Source organism: Marmota marmota, unplaced genomic scaffold (genome assembly GCF_001458135.2).
Source record: "Marmota marmota marmota unplaced genomic scaffold, marMar, whole genome shotgun sequence".
NCBI classification, from domain to species: Eukaryota; Metazoa; Chordata; class Mammalia; order Rodentia; family Sciuridae; genus Marmota; species Marmota marmota.
Window position 1 is genome coordinate 14,423,338 of NW_026000185.1, and position 22,382 is coordinate 14,445,719.

Here is a 22,382-nt window from a genome sequence, read left to right on the forward strand (position 1 = left end):
GCCCTCAGCAGGACCCGGACCGAGAAGCAGTTTCCGCGGGCTTCTAGCCCTGGGCCAGGGAAGTTCCGGGAGCCGGAACTCGGCCGCTTAGTGCTTGGTGTATGCTCTGATAGGAGCAGGGTCCAAGAAGCAGCCTCCTCAGGCTCTGCAGCCCTGGGCCAGGGCGGTTCCGGGAGCCGGAACTCGGCCGCCCCGCGCTCGGTGTTCGCTCCGATAAGATCAGGTTGTAAGAAGCACCCAGGCACTGAACCCTAGCAATCTGTCTGCAAGCCGCAGGCGAATGGCAGCCTGAAATTACCTGTTCTATGGCTGAATGAGCTGCGGTCAGTCGAAAACAGGGATGGTGACGTCAGCTTTCCAACATGGTGGCTGCTGGCCTCCTCTGTGGTCTGACCGGTGTGGAGAACCAAGATGGACCGCTTCCTTCCCCCGCCTCGAACCCAGAATTCAGCCCTGAGTACGGTGCTTGCACGGCTGGCAGAAACTGCAGCGCTGTATCCCTGCGTCGTTATCTCCTCGTTTCCCAGCGCGCGCTGCAGACTCTAGCAGCGGGGCGATTTGCTGAATAAGCAGTGTTACCCTCTGTGCGACAAACCTCTCGCGTTTGAGTCCCCGTAGCCGATCCTCGTGCAATGGAAATCCTTCCTCCAGGTTCCAGAGCACCCCACTATTGCTGGAAATTCCTAACAAGATATCCTTTAGCCGTCCTGACTTGTCATACTCCCACACTGTGAAGTAGCACACGGGGGCAATGCACTCCCCTCGCCGCCATCTTCCCTCCAAGATCTAATTAATTAATTAAAAAAAAGAAACCTTGGGTTAAGGGAACCAGATGTCCTGGCTTGCCTGAGACAAAGTTTATTCCACTGTCCCGTGGTAATTGTTAATAACACTCCTTCTACATCTCAGTTTGGAAGTGACATTATGTGATTACCCTAAAATAGTTACTGCTTGCTCACATTATGTGAACAGCTGTGAGATGTTCTACCGTGTGGTGATGACAGAATTCTAATAACTGCTCCTCAAGCCCTTCTCCCTTAAATTCCCCATTCCAAAAATCTCTGAGAAAACAAAATTGCATCAAATACTCATTTGGTGGCAAAACCTGGCCTAAACTGATGTGAGGCTACTGATGTGAATATTTGCAGGTTTCACAGCAGAAATATGAATATGTTGCCCTAGACCTTGCAGAAGCTGCAACTAATATGTGATAGATGACTTTCTTAAAATCCAGAAATTTTTTTAAAGCCAAAATCCATCTGACCCCTTGGCTTTCAGATAATGGAGACAGATCTGCAGTTTCATTCAAATCCTGGCACTTCTGTTTATTTATGGGTTAACATCAGGAAAGTTACAGTTTCCTCATCTGTAACATGGGGATAAACAGTAATACCCATGTAAGTACTGGCAAGTCATTTTATGTACGTTTTTAGGTTTGTGGAAATAGGAATTGCTTATTTGATGATAGTTAAGAACCAAAACCACAAAGACTGTGTAATACAGTTATAGCTCAATGAACTTACTTGTGGGGGCCAACTTGATTTTTCTGAAATACGTCAAAAGTTTGATCCACAAAATCAGAAACAAGTTTTTCTTTACTGTCCACTGTTCCAAGGATCAGGTTATATCCCTTTAACTCTGGGAACAGGACAGACTCCACCTAGAGAGCAGAAAGCACTTTTAGACATCACAGGACATCCACAAGAAGGGCGACAATACCAAAATGCAAGATCTCTAGCAATGGACTCGTTTCCAGGGAAGCCAGCTCATTCTCCCTCTATTCCCTCTCAGGCAGTGCAGGAACCACTCTGCTGTTCTGGCTACCTCCATTCTCTCCTCTCTTCTTGCCTGGATCACTCCCTTTTTTTTTTCCTTTTAATTAGAGTATTATAGTTATGCACAGTAGTTGGGTTCATTTTGACAAAGTCGTACACAGTGGAATTTGATTTACTCCATTTCACTGCTGTTCCCCCCACCTTTCCCTCCTCTCCTTCATTCCCCCATTCTTCTTCTGCTCTACTGATCTTCCTTTCACTCATTTATTTATTTATTTTTGATTGGTGCTTTTTATATGCACATAACGATGGAATTCCCTGTGGTGTATTTATCCATGTTCATAGCATATTTTTGTTACATTTACTCTGCATTTCCTCCCCTTTTCTGTCCTTCTCCTCCCTCCCTCTTGATCTCCTCCTTCTACTCCATAAGTCACATTCGATTATAAGGGAGTATTCTGGAAGTCAGTTTATGAAACCCCAGGACGAAGCTTTAACTATAACATCTGGGGGCTCGTCAGGGATCCATTTCTTCCCTACCCTCACGCCAAATTTGCCTCCAACGACGGGCCTTTGGACCTCGACCTGGGAGTAGAAGGGAGCTCCTGAGAGACGTTCCTCAGCCTTACTCCAAGGACGACTCCAATCCGTCCCTGCCTATATCTTTATGATTGGATTACTCCTCTTTCAGTCCCCTGCGCCTTTCAAGTCTCATATTTTTAGAGAGTCCTCGTGGCTCCAAGGAGACCCTGAGTTTCCCTAAAAGTTCACCTTCTGCTGTGGCAGTTCTCCCACGCCCTAGAGAGCAGTCTGTGAAACTGAAAACAGGAGCAATCCTGTCCTTTCCAGGTAATTAATTGTGACATTCTGCTCTTTTCTCTGGCTTTCTGATCTTGGATTCCTTGGTCTTGACATCACCCTCAGTGCTCCCTCTGGGCACTTCTCTGACTTTGCATTCCCTGGCATATTGAGGAAGAGGACTCACCCATTAGGAGAGAGACTGTCCCTTGGCCCTTCTCCATAGCCAAGTATAATTTTTCCTCACTATGAAAGTAATGCAGCAACATGACAGCTAACAACGCTTTAAATTCTACTCATTGCATTTTAGTTTTATAAACATTCCCTTATTCACTCAGCTTCATTTTATTTCTGCGTCTCATTCAAATTTTTTGCGTCAGTCAGGGTTAGAGCATCCTTTCCCTCAGGTATACTGCCCAGACAAACAACTTCTAATATTTCCTTTTACTTTCTTTAGTAACTCTCACCAATATGCCTCTATCCTGCACCTTGAATGCTATTTATTTTATTTCCCAAAGTTTCTTACTGAATTCTCTGCCCCCTTTTCCCCCACCAAAAACTTAGGTTTAATCATAAACAAAGCCAGACTAGTAGGGAAAGGGGTAACTGCCAATCTGTCGCTGCTCTTAGATGTAGTTTGTAGCTATTCAACCTAAGAAACTGTCATTTGATTTTTCATTGTTAACTAGAATAGCCAGAAGCACTCAGAGAGGGAGCCGTACTATGGGTGGACATCACTCTCGAGGGAGAACTCCGAGACCTTGTGCTTTTTTCTATGGTTTGGTGCAATCGCTTTCAAACCTGGCACAAATCTGTCCCCTAGGAGGTTGTCTTCTTGCCATTACAATCCACTAAGTAGGGGAGGTGGGGGGTGGCACCAGCCTCTGCTAGGCCTTCCTCAGCAGCATCTCAGCTGCTGGCTCTCCCGCCCCAGCTGCTCGAAAACATCACCCATCAACAGCAGGGAAGGAGGCCTCGAGGAGGGTGTATTTTAATCAGGTCCAAGCCCTACACTTATCATTTCAAATCACAGTCTTTTCATTCACTTCCTTCCTAGGAATACCGGTCACAGGCAAGCTGCCCTCTTTCACCCACTTCTGCACACCCAATTTTCATGTTCACCAAGTTTGGTTGAGATCAAAACTCCTTTGCTGCAGTCAGCTTCACAGGCTTCCCTACACACCTCTTCTCTAATCTTGATTTCTTAGAACTCTCTAAGTACAGGATTATCCAGGGAAGAGGACTCAAATGTGTGTAAGTGTATATTCTGGAGAGAACAAGAAAGAAAGAGAAAACAAGAATCCCCCGCTCCCTCCCCATGTGGGACTGGACAAGGTCCTCTTATCACACCAAACACCTGGAGGGAATCAGACTGGTGTTAAACAATGTGGATGATCCTGTCTAATGGCAAACGTTTGCTCATAACTGTCTGTATCTGATTAGCAATTCCACCCTGGGAAGTAAATGGGAAAGGGCTTGGGCCAGGAAGGGGAGATTTCTCTCTGGAAGTCTACAAGGCAAAGAAACAAACCAACGGGAACTTCAAGATGAAATTAAATCCAGTTTTACAAAAATTTCTGGCAAGTTCATGGCAAGCGATCCATAATGAATTATTAGCCTGAGTTGGATATGGCTTGGGACACATCTGCTCCTTGGGAGTTGGCATCATGGAAGGGACTATACTCCCTCAAAAACAACTCTTAATGCCCTTGCTAGAAGCACAGTCCTGGGCTGCATGGACCTTTCTTTATGGCTCACACAATCTTTCTGGGGGTTAAAGGGGTATATTCAAGATATATTCCCAAAGTAAAATTTCCTAAGTGAATACCACACCCATTATGTCTTATAGTATCGACCACTTAAACATATTTTATTCAGTAAGTGAATAAAGATACAAATGAGGATTAAGTAAAATAAATACTATACCTTGGGGATCCCATTAGAGTTCTTAATGATTTCCAAGAAAGAATTCTTTATCAATTCCCAGCATGCATCAAAAGTTGGATTAAATACAATATTGGGCTCCTGGACTTCAAGTTTGATCACAATTAGCTGGGGTATGAAGAAATTCATCTCTTGGTAGGGCTCTATGAAGTCATTTCCATCCTTCAGGAGATATAAGTCATGGTAAATGTCACCAGATTGGGCCTTTCAAAGTCAAGGGAGTGAAAGTCATGCATTCACAGTCTACCTGAGCACCAGGGAGGGAAGTGAACCATACCAAATATTACGCATGTTTAAAACACAGGCTCCGCATAGCCTACCCCACTCTGAGCTCTTCCTGCTCCTCTCCTTTCTTAAAACTCTTGTTTGGTATTGTTTATTTTGCTTAGTGTTTACTGCACTCTAATTTCTAAAACCTTCCCACCCTTCAAAATTCAGCTCTGGGAAGCCTCCCTCTCTGGATAAAATCTCCTCCACTGCTGAACTTCCATATTTCCACTTCCTTCATAGTATTTTATTTTTATCTTCAGCAAGATTTTAAACTTAAAGGGTGGGATCTATGTCTGATCCATCTCTCTCCTCCAAAATATCCAAGACAGTATTTGGTACGTAGTAGGTGCTCAACAAAAATTATTTAACTGAATCCCAAAGCATGGATAATTATCTGTACACCCCAATGGCACTGCTTATGAGTGTATGGTCTATTTCAGATGCTCAAAATGTCAGTCTTCCTAGAACAGAAACATTGACTTAAAGGTATTTCTAATTTTATTCAAAAAAAGTAGATAAGTTTCATAAATTAGAGTGCCTAATGAAATTTCCTTAGGGAGCTGTAAAAGACTTGTCCAGTAATTAAAGATTTCTAGATTTAAGGTAGAACATTTATTGCACATCTACTGTGTGTCAAATACTCATAAATTTCCCCTTTCTTCAGACACATAACTTTTACTTTTTTCTCTGAGTGGAATTTTAGAGTGAGATTTCTCTCCCTATCTGGGTTTCTTCTGCTCGGCAAAGTAGATGTTTCTAACGACACCTACCGAGTTGCCCTCCAGCTTAGAGAGCTGACATTGCAGTCACAATTCAGCAGCATTGTTTTCTATATTTGTTAGCCAAAGGTCCATTATTCACTTTATTTGTAAAAATACTTAAAACTTCATTTTTATTAGTCTTTTTAAGGTGAAATACAAACATGGTGATAGAATCCAAAAGACTCTTCTCCTTGATTCCTAGGTTGTATCTCAACTGAGGGGAATTCTGTCGTGCTTTGAAAACTAGGACTTTGTGCTCTAAATTTCTATTTTTACTTCACCAAAGCAGTTTCATGAAGAAAGTTACTAGCTAGATAAACAGAGCCTTTTCTTTCTGGAGGGTTCCCCTTTCAAAGAAATGAGTCACTATAGTCAGTGGATACACACAACAGTCCCTAAATATCAAGCCATGGTTGATATTAGACCTTTTCAACTCCTTCTTTGTACCCGAGATGACAAAAAGTGTCCTCAACCTTACTATAAGAAGCTTGTGTTCCATTTTATGCAATCTTTCTTTAAAATTTCTTAACAACTTCTCCATTTTGGTAGATGTTTACCAGGAAGGTTTACTGTGTATTTAGACATAATTTTTGTAAACTAACAATTGCCCATCGTGGCTCCAATCCAGAACTTTACTTTTGGGCTTGGTTTACAGCTGAGGACATACGTGATGGCATCCTGGTTCTAACAAGGTTGTTTTCCTCCGAGAGGACACAGTGTGGATTCCCAGCATACCTTGTGTATCATGAAGAGGGCAACGAGGTCCTCGAGGGACTTGATGACCAGCTCTCTGAGCTGCAGTGACATGAAGGAAGCAACCGAAGCAAAATATTCCTCGATGCTTCGAGAGGAGTCATAGTCACTCTTGGGAGCAAAGCGGATCCAGTGTTCCTTTTGTGAGACAAAAAGCTGGGCACAGGTAGGGATCCACCTGTGGAGAAAGAAGAGAATCCACGTAAGAAGCTTTCTGAGCTCCGAGAAGCCCTCTCTGCCATCCCTCTGCTCTCTGCAACCAGGCAGATGACTCATTTCCTATTAAGTGGTCTTGTAAATTGGTCATTTCATAACCCTGGTTGCTTCACCTGCAAACACCCCTTTCTTGGAAGCAAATAAGATTTAAATTGAGAGGCTGTTCTTCCATTGATCATACCCAAATGCACAGAGGGTGTGGGTGGCAGGTCCTGCTGAAAGTCTATAGCTTATTCTTTATAATCAGAGATTGGGGTACAGTGGCTTAAAGAACTAGAATGTTCTCTCTCTAGGAGGTACCTGGCCTCTGATTTAGATTTTGCAGATAGAAAGAGAAGAAAGGAAATAAACTTGGGAGAAAAAAATCCATTGTGACAGTGGATACTCAGAGTTGTGAGTAGAACTCAGATAAGAAGAAATGGGTGCCTTATTGTTTGTTTGTTTGTTTTTAATCCTACTTCTCCCAATTTCTAATTCACATTGGGAGCCACCGGGTATTTCATCCTATTATGTTTGTTCTCTGATCTACTCTAGCAATCAGAGAAGTATCTAGCAATAGTCACATCTGTGAAGAGAATACTTAAGATTAATTGAGCTTCTACTATGTGTCAACAATGACGTACGCATTTTCTCTGATAATCAGTGGGTATTATTATCACTATTTTACATAAAGTCATGTCTCTGACTCAGGATATAGACCTGCATGCTTTTGCAAAGGGAAAAAAAAATCTGTCTAAGTATCTGAAAACCCTCTAACTGCAACCTTGAGGCTCTTCCAGTGGACCATCTGAATAAAAGTTCTTTAAATACGTTGTCCTATAGCCCACTGAAACCTAAAGGATTCAGAGGAAGGAAATGAGAGTGGTAGCCTCATAAGGAAGAGCAACAAGAGAATTTCCAAAAGGCAGAGGGAGCCTGGGAGCCAGGGACAAAGAGCAGTTATACATGAGGCTTCCAGGGAACATGGAAGGAAGGGGACCGAGAAACACGTCAGTGGGAAGTCACTAGGGTCTGTGCAACCCCCATATGGGAAACCAATTTTCATTTTTGAATGTTCCATCTTTAGGGGGCTGTGGTGCAGCCCCATTCAGAGGCCAGGCACTGACTTGGTGAGGAGAACTTGGCGAGCTTCCAGGCAGTGGTTCTGGATCACTTCCCAATATTCGCTCGGCTGCAGAGGCAGTTTCCCCTCCAGTATTTCTGCTGTTCGCACGAACCTGAGGTCTTTAAATCTGCCAAAAGAGAGGGAGAAACCTCCTAAGCTGAAAAAGCCAATAATGAATTTTACAGGAAAAGTTCAAAGGGCAAATGCTCTTATTTTTCAATGAGAAGAAATTGAAGCAGAGTAAAACTCATTTTTTAATTTTTGTACTGGACATTTAACCCAGGGGTGCTTTACTACTGAGCTACAACCCCAGTCTTTTTGTTTTGTATTTTGAGACAGGGTCTCACTAAGTTGCTTACAGCCTAAGTTTTTATTTTGAGACAGGGTCTCACCAAGTTGCTGAGACTGGTCTTGAACTTGAAATCCTCCTGCTTCAGCCTCCCAAGCTTCTGGGATTATAGACGTGTGCTACTGCACCTAGCAAAACTCATTATATCCTAAAAACCTGCAGCTCTAGTCTTTTGGCTAGTCCAAAAGAATTCTTGCAAAGAGGAGACGATGAGTTCACTCAGCAGGTGGTTATGAGCCTTCTTACGCACCTCCCTCTGGGGAGTGGGGCTTTGGCACCAATGGTGTTTGGCTGGCTGGGAACTTGATTCAAAAACACTATCCAGGGGCTGGGACTGTGGCTCAGTGGTAGAGCGCTTGCCTAGCACATGCAAGGTCCTGGGTTCCATCCTCAGCACCACATAAAAATAAATAAGTAAAATAAAGATAGTGTCCAGTTACAACTAAAAAATTAAAACATTAAAAAAAAAACCAGTATCCAAAGTTCTTTGCCACAGAGAAAATGCAGAGGAGAGGGACAAGCACCATGTTCATCATCCAGTGGGCTTCACCCCAACCTCAGTATGGCCTCCGGGGTGACCTATTTAAGGCAATGCAGAGGACTGCCTTGATTGGAGCCACTGGGACAGTGAAGAAAGGCCCACCCAGGAGGAGACCTGAAGGTCTCTCCGCCATCAGGGGGGTCTTTTTGTTTTTCTTAAGTATATCTCCATTTTTTTTATTGATTCTTTTTAGTTATACATGACAGTAGAATCCACTTTGATAATATTATAGTTGCATGGAGTATGTCATTCTAACTAGGGCCCATCTGTGGATGTCCACGGGGGATTCACCACGGTTTACTCCTATATGTACTCGGGAAAGTTATCTCAGATTCTTGCCATGATCTTCCTCTTCCCTTCCCTTTCTTCCCCTTGGTCTAATCCTCTGAACTTTGGTTCTTCCCCTCCACCTTCTTATTGTGGGTTAGCTTCCACCTACTAGAGAAAACATTCATCAAGTGGCTCTTTCTAAAATCTAAGCCAGATCATGTCACTCTGCTTGAAACCCTCCAATGACTTCCCCTATCAAGCCAGAGTCCTTGACTAGGGCACACAAGGTCCTCCACAGCCTGTGCCTCTCTCCTACTCCCTCTCCTCCCCGTCACCTCTCTGCCCTCCTCTCCGACCACCCTCCCCAGCTCACCTGCTCTACACTCTTCCTAGGACCCCCCCCCCCAGCATACTACCGCCTGGGTCCTTTGTAACAGGTTGCTCCTGCTGTCTGCAATTCTCGCATCCCCAGGACCCAGAGGTCACAGAGGGATTAATTTACCCCAAATCACATAGTCCACCAGTGACCAAACAAGAACCAGAACCCCAGCAGTCTAGTTCCAGAGTGGATTCTATAAATTATTACTATACATTTCTGACTAGTCAGAAAATTAATTTTCTCTAACATCTCTAATATCTTAGAAAACTGAATTTTGTTCAGAAAAAGGGAATGTGGTTATTTCTTATCATTGGTGGGTTCTCCTAGATTAACTTCACCCTTGGTCCCCCCTCATTTTTTTTTTCATACCAGGGATTGAACCCAGGGGTGCTTAAGTAAAAATGAGCTGGGTGCAGTAGCCCATGTCTGTAATTCCATGGGTTGCAATTTCAAGGCCAGCCTGGCAAATTCAGTGATGCCCTGTCATTTATTCATAAACAAATGAATAAACAAACAGATAAATTTGTAAGAAAAGCATAAGAAAAACAAATAGGTTGTCCAAGCAACAAGGCTCTCTTCAGACTAAATGTGTTAAAGACTAAAGATCCTCCAAAAAAAAAAAAAAAAAAAAAAAAAGCATAGGATTTGCTGATAAGTTTAGCCAATCAAAATCAGGTCCACATATCTGCCTCTTATTTTTCTAACAAAGAACCCAGATGTTGGTAGTTAATCATTTCATTAGCCTGCCCTTTCAGTGAACTATCCTGCCAGGACTTGTACCCCTTCGTAAGGGGCCTAAAAAGAACTTCACAGTCTCCTCGTCCTCCTCCAGAACAATCAGTGAATGGATAAATGGAATCTGGCCATATTATGGATTATTATTCAGCCATAAAAAGGAATGTAGTACTGATATGAGCTTCTATGTACAGAAACATTGAAAACATTATGTTTAATGAAAGAAGTAGATGCAAAGGCTATATTTTGTATAATTCCACTTATAGAAAATGTCCAGAATAGGCAAATCCACAGACTAGCAGTTGCCAGGGGCTGAGAGGAAGAGAAACTAGAGTGTGACTACTAACAGGTACAGGGTTTCTTTTGGGGTGATGAAAATATTCTTAAATTAGTGGTGAGAATAGCACAAATTTGTGAATATACTAACAACTAACACATTGTGAACTTTTAAAGGGTGGATTTTAAGGAATGTGAATTACAGTTGGCATTCCATATCCGTGGGCTCTGCAGGCATGGATTCAACCAACCACAAATGGAAAACATTCCAGAAAAAAAAAATTGCTTCTGTACCAAACATGTACACACATTTTTTCCTTGTATTATCTCCTTGTATGTATATAGCATTTACTAGATATTATAAGTAATCCACAGATGATTCAAGTATGTGGAAAGTGTGTAGATTATATGCAAACACTATTGCCATCTTCTATAAGAGACCTGAATATCTGTTGATTGTGGTATCTGTGAGGGATCCTGGAACAAATCTCCTGTGAATAGAAAGTGACCACTGTATATCTCAATTTTTAAAAAAATGATTGAGAGAAAAAAATGTGAATCTCCCCATCTCTTTATAGACTCCAGCAATTCCTGGGGCCAATTTAATCACTGCTAAACAGAGCTGAGAAACCCTAGCTTGCTGGCTGTGTTCCATAAAGGAGACCCAAGCCCCTACACACCTCACAGAGGCAGATAAGCAAGCACACAATTACAATTCAGGGTGATAAGTGTCATGATGGAGCTTACGGTGAATCCATGCTTCCTGGGTACTTAGGTTATACCAGACACCGTGCAAGGCACTTTGCATGTATTCAGTGGTTTATTCTTCCTAGCAACCGTACAAAGTAGGAACTCTCAAACTTCAAGATAAGAAAAGGAAGACACAGAAATGATCTAGTACACACACATTCCCTATGAAACAGCAGAGCTAGGCTGTGAACCTGAGCTGGGACTGGCTCAAGGCATCTGCTCTTTAACCAAGTTCAGTGCACAGAGGCACTAGGTACTCCAGGAAGACAAAGGACGGCCACTTAACCCTGCATGTGGGGTTCTCAGTCACAGTTCATATGCACTTTTGGTCTAGGATTTTTCATCTTATTATTATTATTATTATTATTATTATTGTTCGATTCATTTTGCTGCAGTCAGAGCAAAATGTCACTGTGCCCCACCTAAGAGGCTTGCTTCTATGTGGAAATAATGAAGAAAGGAGAGGACAGGAGGGGAGATACTTCTTACTCTTCAAACCACAGGTTCTTCAGGATGAGCATCATCAGGTTCACCGTGTGCAGGTGCTCCTCGTTCCACTTCTTGTTATTCCTGTAGGTGGCATGCCAGGGCACAGGGGCCCGGATCACTCTCTGAGGAAACACGCGTGGGATGCTGTCAATGAAGAGTCTTTTTTTCTCCAGTGGGTCCATGAGGATGTAATCAACTAGAACCAAGAGGGCAAACACCCTGTTATTAGGCAGGGACCTTGAACATCCCATGCTCCTAGCTTTAACAATGCAAATGAGCCTCTGTCCATTTACACTGGGAGATTCCCCTTTGTTTGCAAGGTCATAGGCCATCCTTGGCTATCACTCCGTTGGGGAAGCTCCACTCTGTTGGTATGTCTTTTCTTTCTGAAGGTATCTCATGGGAAGGAGAAGCACTTAAACCTGGGATTGAGTCCCATTAGGATCCCCAGCCATCTTGCGTGACAATGCACAAGCATGCTAATACCTACTTTATCGACAGTTGATTTCTGATATCAAGACACTTATCCCAAAATCAACAAATTGATCACACCAGTTACATACAAATGCCAACTTAGAGACCAGATGTTTCTAAGGCTAAGGAAGGATGGGTAAAAGCTTCCTAGAGAAGAAACACTAGTTCTGGATCCGAAAAAAGTGAACAGGAGTTTATTAGGAAGAGAAAGGAAGAGCATAAAGAGATGAAGTGCCATCTCTTTTAGGTCTGCTGAAGGTGCTGTGAGCTACGTATGCTGCAGCAGAAAGATCAGGTACAAGTGAGGAGGTTAGAGGTGATGCAAATGGAGGAGTAAATTGGAGTGAAGGACCTCATGTGTTTATTTTCAGGAGCTGGGTTCTGTATGATCATAGACAGGGGCCATTACACTGACACCATTAGAAAGCTAGTTAGAAAATAAAAATAACCAAAGAAATTGGTAAAGAGAGAATAGAAAGGTGGAAAACTAACAGGATCACCCCTGTGGTTGGATGTGCTTCTCCCACTGCCCACCCATTACCAAATCCTTCCCACTGACCTACCACATGCACAAGACACTGGGCTAATGATAAGTTGAATGGGGATCAGTAGCACATCCATCTCCATCCAAGAGCTAACAGTCTGACACAGGAGACAAGACCCAGGAGAAATGAAATGACAGCCCCAGTGTGAAGTAGTAGTAGAGAAATAAAAGCACAGGAGAACTTGGAAGGGCAAATGAGTTGAAAGTAGGAACAAGAGGTGCTACAGGTGCAGAGAACAAAGGGACTATTGATAGTGGTAGGGAGAGAAAAAAAAAACACTTGAGTGAAGAGGTAGGTCTTGAGCTGGGTTTTGAAGTCTGAATGCGCTCTTGCTACTCACACTATGGTCCCTGGTGAGTCCCACTGGGTCACCTGGGAACTTGTTAGAGATGCAAGATCTTGGCTCCATCCCAGAGGCTGATCTCCTGAGTCAGAATCTGCCTTTTATCCCCAGTTTCTGTGAATTCACACTGATGGTGTGGCCATCGGTGTTGGTGGCGGGGGTGAGGGGACATTTGAATTAAAGGTAAACTCATGTTTTAGGCACATTCAGTGGAACTAGGTGGCAAATAATAAAGTGAGGGGAAAGCTGATGCCAATTTATCCTTACCAATGCTTTTCTTTTTTTATTAATTTTTAAATTTATATATGACAGCGGAATGCATTACAATTCTTATTGCACATATACAGCACAATTTTTCATATCTCTGGTTATAAACAAAGTATATTCACACCAATTTGTGTCTTTATACATGCACTTTGGATAATAATGTCCATCACATTTCACCATTATTTCTAACCCCATGCCCCCTCCCTTCCCCTCCCACCCTTCTACCCTATTTAGAGTTCATCTATTCCTCCCTGGCTCCCCCTCTCTACCCCACTGTGAATCAGCCTCCTTATATCAGAGAAAACATTCAGTATTTGGTTTTTGGGGATTAGCTAACTTCACTTAGCATTATCTTCTCTAACTTCATCCATTTACCAGCAAATGCCATTGTGTGTGTGTGTGTGTGTGTGTGACATTTTTTTTTATCCATTCATCTATTGAAGGGCATCTAGGTTGGTTCCACAGTTTAAAGCAAGAATCAATAAATGGGATGGACTCAGACTAAAAAGTTTCTTCTCAGCAAAAGAAACAATCAGTGAGGTGAATGGAGAGCCTACATCTTGGGAGGAAATCTTTACCCCTCACACATCAGATAGAGCACTAATCTCTAGGGTATATAAAGAACTCAAAAAGCTAAGCACCAAAAAAAACAAATAACCCAATCAATAAATGGGCCAAGGACCTAAACAGACACTTCTCAGAAGATGATACACAATCAATCAAAAATATATAAAAAAATGTTCAACATTGCTAGCAATTAGAGAAAGGCAAATCAAAACTACTCTAAGATATCATCTCACTCCAGTCAGAATGGCAGCTGTTATGCATACAAACAACAATAAGTGTTGGCGAGGATGTGTCGGAAAAGGTACACTCACACTTTGCTGGTGGGACTGCAAATTGGTGCAACCAATATGGAAAGCAGTATGGAGATTCCTTGGAAAACTGGGAATAGAATCACCATTTGACCCAGCTATCCTTCTCCTCGGTCTATACCCAAAGGACTTAAAAACAGCATACTACGGGACACAGCCACATCAATGTTGATAGCAGCACAACTTACCAATGCTTTTCATGAGGCTACTGTAATAGTCGTTTTCCTTCTCTTCCTCAAGGGTGACCAGCAGCGGTACCAGGGAGGGATTTGTCAACAACGCAGTAGAAATCAGCTTTGAAATCCGAACCATCACTTCATTCTCTTGGGGTGTAATCATGTCTTTTTGGATTCCATTAGTCAAATAGTAACAGTATCTCTTTCATGAACAAGTCATCAGCAAGAAAAACGTCATGATTGAGTAAGTGTGCCCATCTGTCCCACCCATCACCTGTCAAGGGACCCTGTTCATGCAGTACCCAACTCCACTCTTCATTTGCTACGATCCTTCTTTCTGGCCTGGCACATTTTTGCAACAAGATCTCTGGCAAGTTTTTCCCATAGCTCTGGAAGATTCAACCAAAGCCAGAGAGATTTCACTAGGGGCAATAATGAAGGACTTGTCAATGCCTTGCTTAGTATACACTAAGTGACTTTTAAAAAGAGGAATGACAAAATCCGAAAATGACTCAAATAATTCACCCTCCTGAACAACAAAGATCCTCTACAAAGCACTTTAATCCCGTGGCTTGTAGTTGTCAGTGAGGAAAATATCCCCAAAGTCCTTAGGATGTTTTTTCCCCCCCTGTAATCCAACTGTGGGCTTTTGAATTTAAAAATCATAAACACAAAAACTAAATAAAAATGCTTGATGTGACCTGGGGACTTCAGGAGGTTGTTTATGTAGGGTTTTTCCCTAAATTGCTGGTAGCTTTGAGGAGGAATAATTTCAGATGAACAAGAGGCACAAAGTTTGGACAAGAGGTGTCATGGTTTGGATCTGGAATGTCCACAGGCTCAGGTATTAGAGAATAGAGAGGTGAAAAGATTGGATCAAGAGGGCTCTGACCTCATCAGTAGATTAATCCATTTAATGGATTAATATGTTGAATGGATTTACTGTGCACTGGTGAAAACAACAGGCAAGTGGAGCATGGCGGTTGGAAGTATGGCCCAGGCCATGGCCTCTCTGTCCCTGACCCTCTCCTGTCTCTCTCTCTTTCTGCTTCCCGGCTGCCAGGAGCTGAGTGGCTTTGCTCTACCATGCCTGTCTGCCATCATGTGCAGCTTTCCTCAAGTAATGGAGTCAGCCGACCAGGGACTGAGACCTCTAAAACTGTGAGCCAGAATTAGCTTTCCCTCCTCTAAGTTGTTCTTGTCAAAGCTATGAAACACTAACACAGGAGGTTTCAGCCTCAACCCACTTGCAGCCCACTTCTTTCCAACCTTAATGGTAGCAGCTTATACAGGACACTCCTTGACTTATAATGACGAATCTAAGTTGAAAATGTATTTACTACACCTAACCTAACAAACACCCTAGCTTAGCAACACAGCACACTGTGGATATTGCTTGTATCCTCTCATGATTGTGTGGATATCTGGGAGCTACAGTTCACTGCCACTGCCACGTACAACAAGAGAGTGTCATGATGCATATGTATAGCCCAGGAAAAGATCAAATTTCACAATTAGAAGTAGAGGTTCTACTAAATGTGTATCACTTTCACACTATTGTGAAGTCAAAAAATCCTGAAACAAACCATCCTAAAGCTCATCTGCAAAGGACAGTAGTGCCAAACTTCCCTGACTTTAAGAACCACCTAGGTGGGCAGCAGCAAGTAGGGTAATGTTAAAATGAAGCTAACCAGGCCCTCCTCAGGTAGTTAGGGAGGTTTAACAAGCACCTAGGTGAGTCCTATCTTCAGGCAAGTTTAAGAATCGTTGCATAACTCTTTAAGAGCACAGAGACTTGGGAACAGCCAAATATAGATTTGTCTCTTACTGGGTAACCTTAAGCAAGTTGCTCCATCAGTCTCCACCCCAATTTCCACACCTGGATGATGGGGATAATCATGGTACCAGGTGCCTAGTGGTTTCACGAAGCTAAAGGGTCTAGCATGGAATTTTGACAATTGCATATACCTAGTTGCTGTGGGATTCTATTATCAATTATTTTATTACATACTATAAAACCACAAGCTGTTTGTGCTAAAGCTTTGGTGTTTTAAGAAAAGGGTTGGAAACTCAAACGTCCACCTGGAGCCAGGCAGGTAATGCTAATGAATGAAAGTTGGGTGGACATAAGAGTAGAGACTGGTGAGGACGAGGACCAGTTAGAGAATTTATTTCTCATTTAAGGGAGGAAGTTAACCAGCTCAACTACAAATATTTTAAATTTTTTAAAAAGAGATTGGAAACCTAGCTTAGGTGAGGTTTCCCTCATTTTCAAAATACATCCACAGGCCACATTCAGCTTATGATAGGGTTGTCAGGGGGAAAAAAAAGGACATATTGGGATATAATGATACTAAAAAACTACTCATTATTTATCTGAAATTCAAATTTGACTGGGTGTCCTGTTTCTTGTTCTGCAAAATCAGATAACTCTAGCTTATGGTTCACCTATGTTCTAAGAGGATCCAAGGGCACCAATTTCTAAGACTTAGTAGGTCAGAGTACTCTCTTTCTATATTTCTCTCAGTCTCTCTCTTTTGCTGTTTCTCTCTCTCTCTCTCTCTCTCTCTCTCTCACACACACACACACACACACACACACACAGTCATTCAGGTCTATCATGTGGTTTGGACCAGTTTGAATCCCTCAGATGCCAAGAACAACATTTAGCAAACTGAGGGAAAAGGGCCAGAAAGAACGTACCTCCATGTCTAATTCAGATGGTTTTTTCTCTTTACTTTCTATTTCCATCTCCTGCTGCAACATCACATCAATCTGCTGTTCTGGACTCATTGGTCTGCTTCCAGGGAGGCTGACAGCTGTGTCCTCCTCCTTCTTCATGGATGAGTATGTGGAGCAGGGCGACTTGGTCCTGGAAAATAGAAACAGCTCAGCCCTTGGTACTCCACAGAGAAACTATGGCATTGGACCCACTTCCTCCAATCTAGTGAGTGTGGTTCGGTAACAGAAGACTCTTTCCTCTGTATCATCTAATGGCATGTGTGTGTGCTTCAAAGACGACCCCAACCACTGAACACCACGAAGATATGTCACACTGCTCTTGCTCAGTTGATTAATTTATTTTCACTTAGAACCTGAAAGTTTTGAATTAAGGCAGTTGGTGAGAAAAAACTAAGTTGCTGGGTGAGTGGGAATGCTTTGAAACCAAGAAGCAGAGTGTGGCTTTAATGAGACCACAATCTTCTTAGGTTCAGCCCAGTGGCCTTCCCTCTCTGTTGTCCACAGTGATACCTTACCCAGTAAAATCCTCTTTGTCTTTGAGACAGAACTTCATTCTCTTCTTGTTGGGCTCTGATGAGCTTTTGGTTGCTGCAAGACATCAGTGAAGAAAAGAAAGACATCAGGAGTAGGCAGTGGTTTGGGGCCATTCTCTGTCCACAGGGATATAACTCTCAGGACAGCCCAGGAGCACACTAAGGGGAATGGACAGAGTGTGGGGCACCAGAGAGGAGAGGTGGGCTCTGCTCCCACATGTATCACTAATTACTTGTGCTACCTGAAGGAAGTGATCTTCTCACTCCAGGCCTCAGCTTCCCCAGCTGTAAAACGGGGTTAAGCATACCTCCCACTCACTCAGCTATACATTCCACAACTATTGATGACTGCCTACTCAATTGGCTCCCAACAACGTATGCTTCAATTTCTAAGCATCAGTTGTATTATTATTTAATATTTCTCTTTAAATAGATTCAGGCTTTTAAACTTAGTACATTTATTTTTAGAGGAAATTTTATATGATCACAAATAGGAAAAAAAAGTATCATTTGTAACAAGTATATAATAATTACAAACAGAAAACAGTATCATTTGCAATAAATAGAAGGTAACTATGAATAAAATCAATGTTATAAAATAAATTTTATATCAAACTCATCATTAAATTTAGTAATATCAATTATAAATATTAAATTCAATAGTATCCATGGAGGTATTATTAATCTTAAGTTAATATTTATTAAATTATTATTTATTGAATATTAAATTTAATCATATTGTTAAATTATTATTATGTTATATACTAAATAGTATTACTTGCTAAAGGCTTTAGCCCAAAGAAATTGATAATTAATAAAAAAAAAAGTTAAACACATACTAATATTAAATTGACACTTGGAGGAAACCAAGAGAATTGAAGACTCTCAGTTAAGATGTATTTTGAGTTCACATTTTGAGCTTCTTAATATTCTCTAAACACAATAATAGACAAAATACTCTTTGCATTTGTTTACATATTTGTTTGCTTTTTGCAGTGCTAGGATTGAAGCCAGGGCCTTGAGCACACCAGGCAGGTGTTCTACCACTGCTCCACATCCCCAGCCCGACACCCACAATGCTGGAACCTAGAACCAGAAACCAGGACTGAAGCAAGGCTGTAAAGAGAGCAACACTGCCACGCAGAAAAAGCACATGTGTCATCGGTTCATATGGCAGCTAGACGTGACTCAGAAAGGTTCACCGGGCCTCAGAGACCAGATCTATAACATCCCTGAGTATCACCTTAGGAAGGGAGCCTCAGCATCAGTGTATGACAGTGGGGACAACATGGGGTCCTGAAAGGCCAGATGGAGACACAGGAAAAAAATTAGATTAAGAAGAATTCATCAAAATAGTCCACACTACATGACTGCATTTACATGTGAGAACAAGAAAAACTTATCTGTGGTGACCGAATTAGGAGCTGGTTACTCTGGGGTGGGATGGTATGAGGTAAGGGAGAGATTTGATTAGAAAGAGGCACAAATGAACTGTCTCTAGTGATGGTACTTCTCTATATCATGTTTGGGTGGCACTTAGATATATGTTATAAACATATAGATGTGTTATATATATGTTATAAACAATTGTCAAATACCACTGAACTCAACATTTAAGATCTGCATGTATTATTGTCTGTAAATTATAACTCAATAAAAAAATAGAGGGAAGCATGCAGCAAGAAGGTTGGAAAGACTTTCAACATAGGCCTGCAAACTAAAATCTCAGTACACATGAGAAAAAACAATACCAAGAAAGATAGCCAATAAACTCAACAGTCGAGGGAAAGATGAACACAATGGAAATAATGCAGCTATACAAATACTGTTTCAAAACAAATATTGAACATCCTCCAAATACAAATATCCTTTAATGAATAATAAGCATAATTCAACTCAAACAAGAACTTGAATGACAGATACTTATCAATTTCTGTCTTGCTGGCTGTCTGTTTTGCAGAAAGCATGTTAGCAGTTCATCCTCAAGACTCTGACTAGGCTGAAAATTTTTTGTGACAATTAAATCTGGGAGGTATTAGCACTAATTATTCATAGATAAAAAATTTTTCAAAATACACAATGGGAAAATATAATTATTACAATAATTACTATTTAAGAAAAGTGTTAAATGATGACCATTTAGACTGAATGCTTCTGCTGAAACAATATCCTGGTATTTGAAGGTAAGGTCTTTGGGAGTTAGTGCCCTTATAAGAGAACCCAGAGAGAACACAGTCATCTCTGAACCAAGAATAGGCCCTCATTAGAAAATGAATCTGCTGATACCTTGATCTTAGACTTCCCAGCTTTCAGAATCATGAGAAACAAATTTCTGTTGTTTGTAAGCTACCCGATCTATGGTACTTTGTTATGGCAGCTTGAACAAATAATGACCATGATATTAGTAATTATAACATCAAACTTAAGTTTCCAGGTATAATGATCTTGAATACTTTGGTATTTAATTGGTATTTAATGTTTGCTGTGTATCCTTAAAGCAGAAGCATGCAAAGATAGCATCATAGAGATGTGCATATATATTTAATAAACAAATTCTGAAAGGGTTATGACCATAAGAATAGAATAAGAAATTAGGAGAAACCATACATATAACCCATTAGAAAGTATGAAAATGAAAAAAATACTGTTGTGAAATAATAAACACTTATGAGACATGATAAAATAAAGATAGAGCAGAGTTGAAGAGAAAATTAGTAAAATAGAAGATATAATAAAGGAATTCACTTAGCACAGGAAGAAAAATTTTAGAAAATGAGAATTTGAGACAGAATCGATTGAGTGGCTCCAAAGTACATATAACAAAAATAAAATTACTAAAGCATATCCTTAATCAGATATATGGGTACTTGGTGAGATAAAATAAATTAATATCTGTAAGGCACTGTGGTAAACAGCTTCCAAGATGGCCCCCAAGGATCTCTATTTCTTGGTACCATGCTTTCGTATAATCCCCTTCTCTTGAGTATGGGCTAATCTAGTGATTCATTTTTAACAAATAAAATATGTTAGAAAATGATGGAATGTCATTTGGAAGATTAAGTTTTTGGAAACAGCATGATTTCTGTCTTGTTGCTCTCTCTGTCTTGCTTTCCCCTTCACTCACTTCAAGGGCTGCCAGAAGCCATGCTACTGACTGTCCTATGGAGAGGCCCACATGGTGAGAAACTGGTGTCTATGGCCAACAGCCAACAATGATATAAGGATATGAATGAGTTTTTAGTTGCTTTTAGATGACAGTGGCCCTGGGCCCTGGCTGACATCTTGACTGCATGCTCATGAGACCCTGAGCCAGAACTACCCAGTTAAACCAGGCCCAAATTCATGACCTGCAGAAATTGTGAAATAATAAATACTGGTTGCTTTAAGTCATGACATTTCTTGATAATGTCTGATGCAGCACTCATGGTACGAATACATAGAACGGTGCCTGGTATATGCAAATGATCCATTAATATGAGTCATGAGAATAATTTCCATTTCATAGATGAGGAGGGTTTGGCTCTATGAAGTTATTCAAAATTAGCTGAAGAAGAGGTAGTAGAGCCAGAACTAGAACCTAGGAGTAGAAGTTCCACTGAAAAGCTCCATTCTACACAAAACATTGCATACTGCCACAAGTACCTGATGGCAGCCCCAGACTAGCCCTGTTCCTAGGGATACTAATGTTGACTGGCTGATAGACCTTCAGCAGGTCTTTCATCTTCAGGTCTTGGGCCATCAAGGAATAGTTGTTGGCAATGGAGTCGCTGGGTCCACGGTGGTGGTTCTGCTCTTTGAAGGGCGCAGCCAGGGTCCATGATGTGCGTTGCATCAATGGGGGATAAAAGCTGTGCGACATGACAGTCTAAAAGAGAAGCAATGCAAAGCAAGACTTGATCAGAGACATCTCCCATGAGCCTGAGCTCTGTTCACATGAGACAGAGTTTCACACCCTTTATGCTATGCTTCTCCACACAGCACTTAGTGGAAATATTTTCTGAATAGACACCAATTGCAACTCTCTGACTACTGTAAGCATGATTTCTAAGGCCAAGGCTAACTGCTGGCATTCAACAATAACTTTGTGAGTCAGGTGATTTGTATCTCTTGATTTTATTTCTTATGGACATGACTATAAGAGAGGAAGAATGACCCTCCTTTTACAATGGAAGATGGAGTAGTTCGGAAAGTTTCAATTAGACAGCAGGTTAATGGGAAAGCCAGATTCTAACTCCCCTACATACAACTGTGTGGCTCTTTCTCATAACCAAAGCCACTAAACCCATTTGTCAAGTCAGACTGTTTGTCCCCTACCAGCACCTACTGAATACCAACAGAAGGTATTCAGCAAGTTCTTTACCTTGCCACCCTCAACAGCAGGTCTGGCAGCCAGGGGCACATACCTGATAGAGTTCAGAAGGTTCCTCATTGGCTGAGGCAGGCAGCGGGGGCAGTTCTGGGCGTCCCTGGGAGTGGCTCATGTGATGTATGGAGTCACTCCTGGAGAACTGTGGAGAATGGGAACAAAGGCACTTGTCAGGAATTAGGAGAATTTTTTCCATGCCCCTGAAGGGTTAAGGACTAGTTAAGGATTAAATAAATCCCCAGGAAAGATTTTAGGCACACAGTTCTGCCTGCAGAACACCCTTTCCACCCTCATTTATTAAATATATTTATTTTTTTAGCATCAGTTTGTCTATCCCTCTGGTGTCTCTTCCTTGGTTTTCCCTCTATGAACTGATTTGGATAATCTCCCCCCCCCCTTAGGAAAAGCCCAGATTCTGAGGGTGCCCCAAGATACCCTATTCTTGGTAAAAAGGGGGGTCACTTTAAAAAACTGACTCTTGTATTTCATATACACAAAGTTCCAAAGAGAAACCTGCTCAGGGCAGTAGCATTGCATGTTATATGTGTTTTAACATACACACAAGCAACACTGTGCTACCTTTAAAAAGCCTGAGTGTGTAAGTCCTCCATTTCATCACATTGTGGAGACTTGGGAATGAGCCTTAGGTA

The 22,382-nt window shown here is 41.6% G+C and overlaps 1 protein-coding gene across 5 annotated transcripts in view; it reads right to left on the reverse strand.

Moving 5' to 3' along the window:
• The window catches only part of Dnah3 (dynein axonemal heavy chain 3), a 166,242-nt gene that overhangs the window by 139,734 nt on the left and 4,126 nt on the right, over positions 1–22,382 (reverse strand). For all 5 annotated transcript variants that reach the window (XR_007342671.1, XM_048789601.1, XM_048789600.1 and 2 more), the window contains exons 3-12: positions 21,770–21,874; positions 21,009–21,231; positions 17,349–17,421; positions 16,795–16,963; positions 14,104–14,293; positions 11,412–11,607; positions 7,624–7,749; positions 6,284–6,479; positions 4,500–4,679; positions 1,524–1,660 (exon numbers count right to left, since the gene is read on the reverse strand). Coding sequence is in view for 4 of the 5 variants with exons in the window: in XM_048789601.1 (XP_048645558.1) it covers positions 1,524–1,660; positions 4,500–4,679; positions 6,284–6,479; positions 7,624–7,749; positions 11,412–11,607; positions 14,104–14,293; positions 16,795–16,963; positions 17,349–17,421; positions 21,009–21,231; positions 21,770–21,874 (1,595 nt within the window). In the remaining variant the exon portion in view is untranslated. The remainder of the gene's footprint in view (positions 1–1,523; positions 1,661–4,499; positions 4,680–6,283; positions 6,480–7,623; positions 7,750–11,411; positions 11,608–14,103; positions 14,294–16,794; positions 16,964–17,348; positions 17,422–21,008; positions 21,232–21,769; positions 21,875–22,382) is intronic.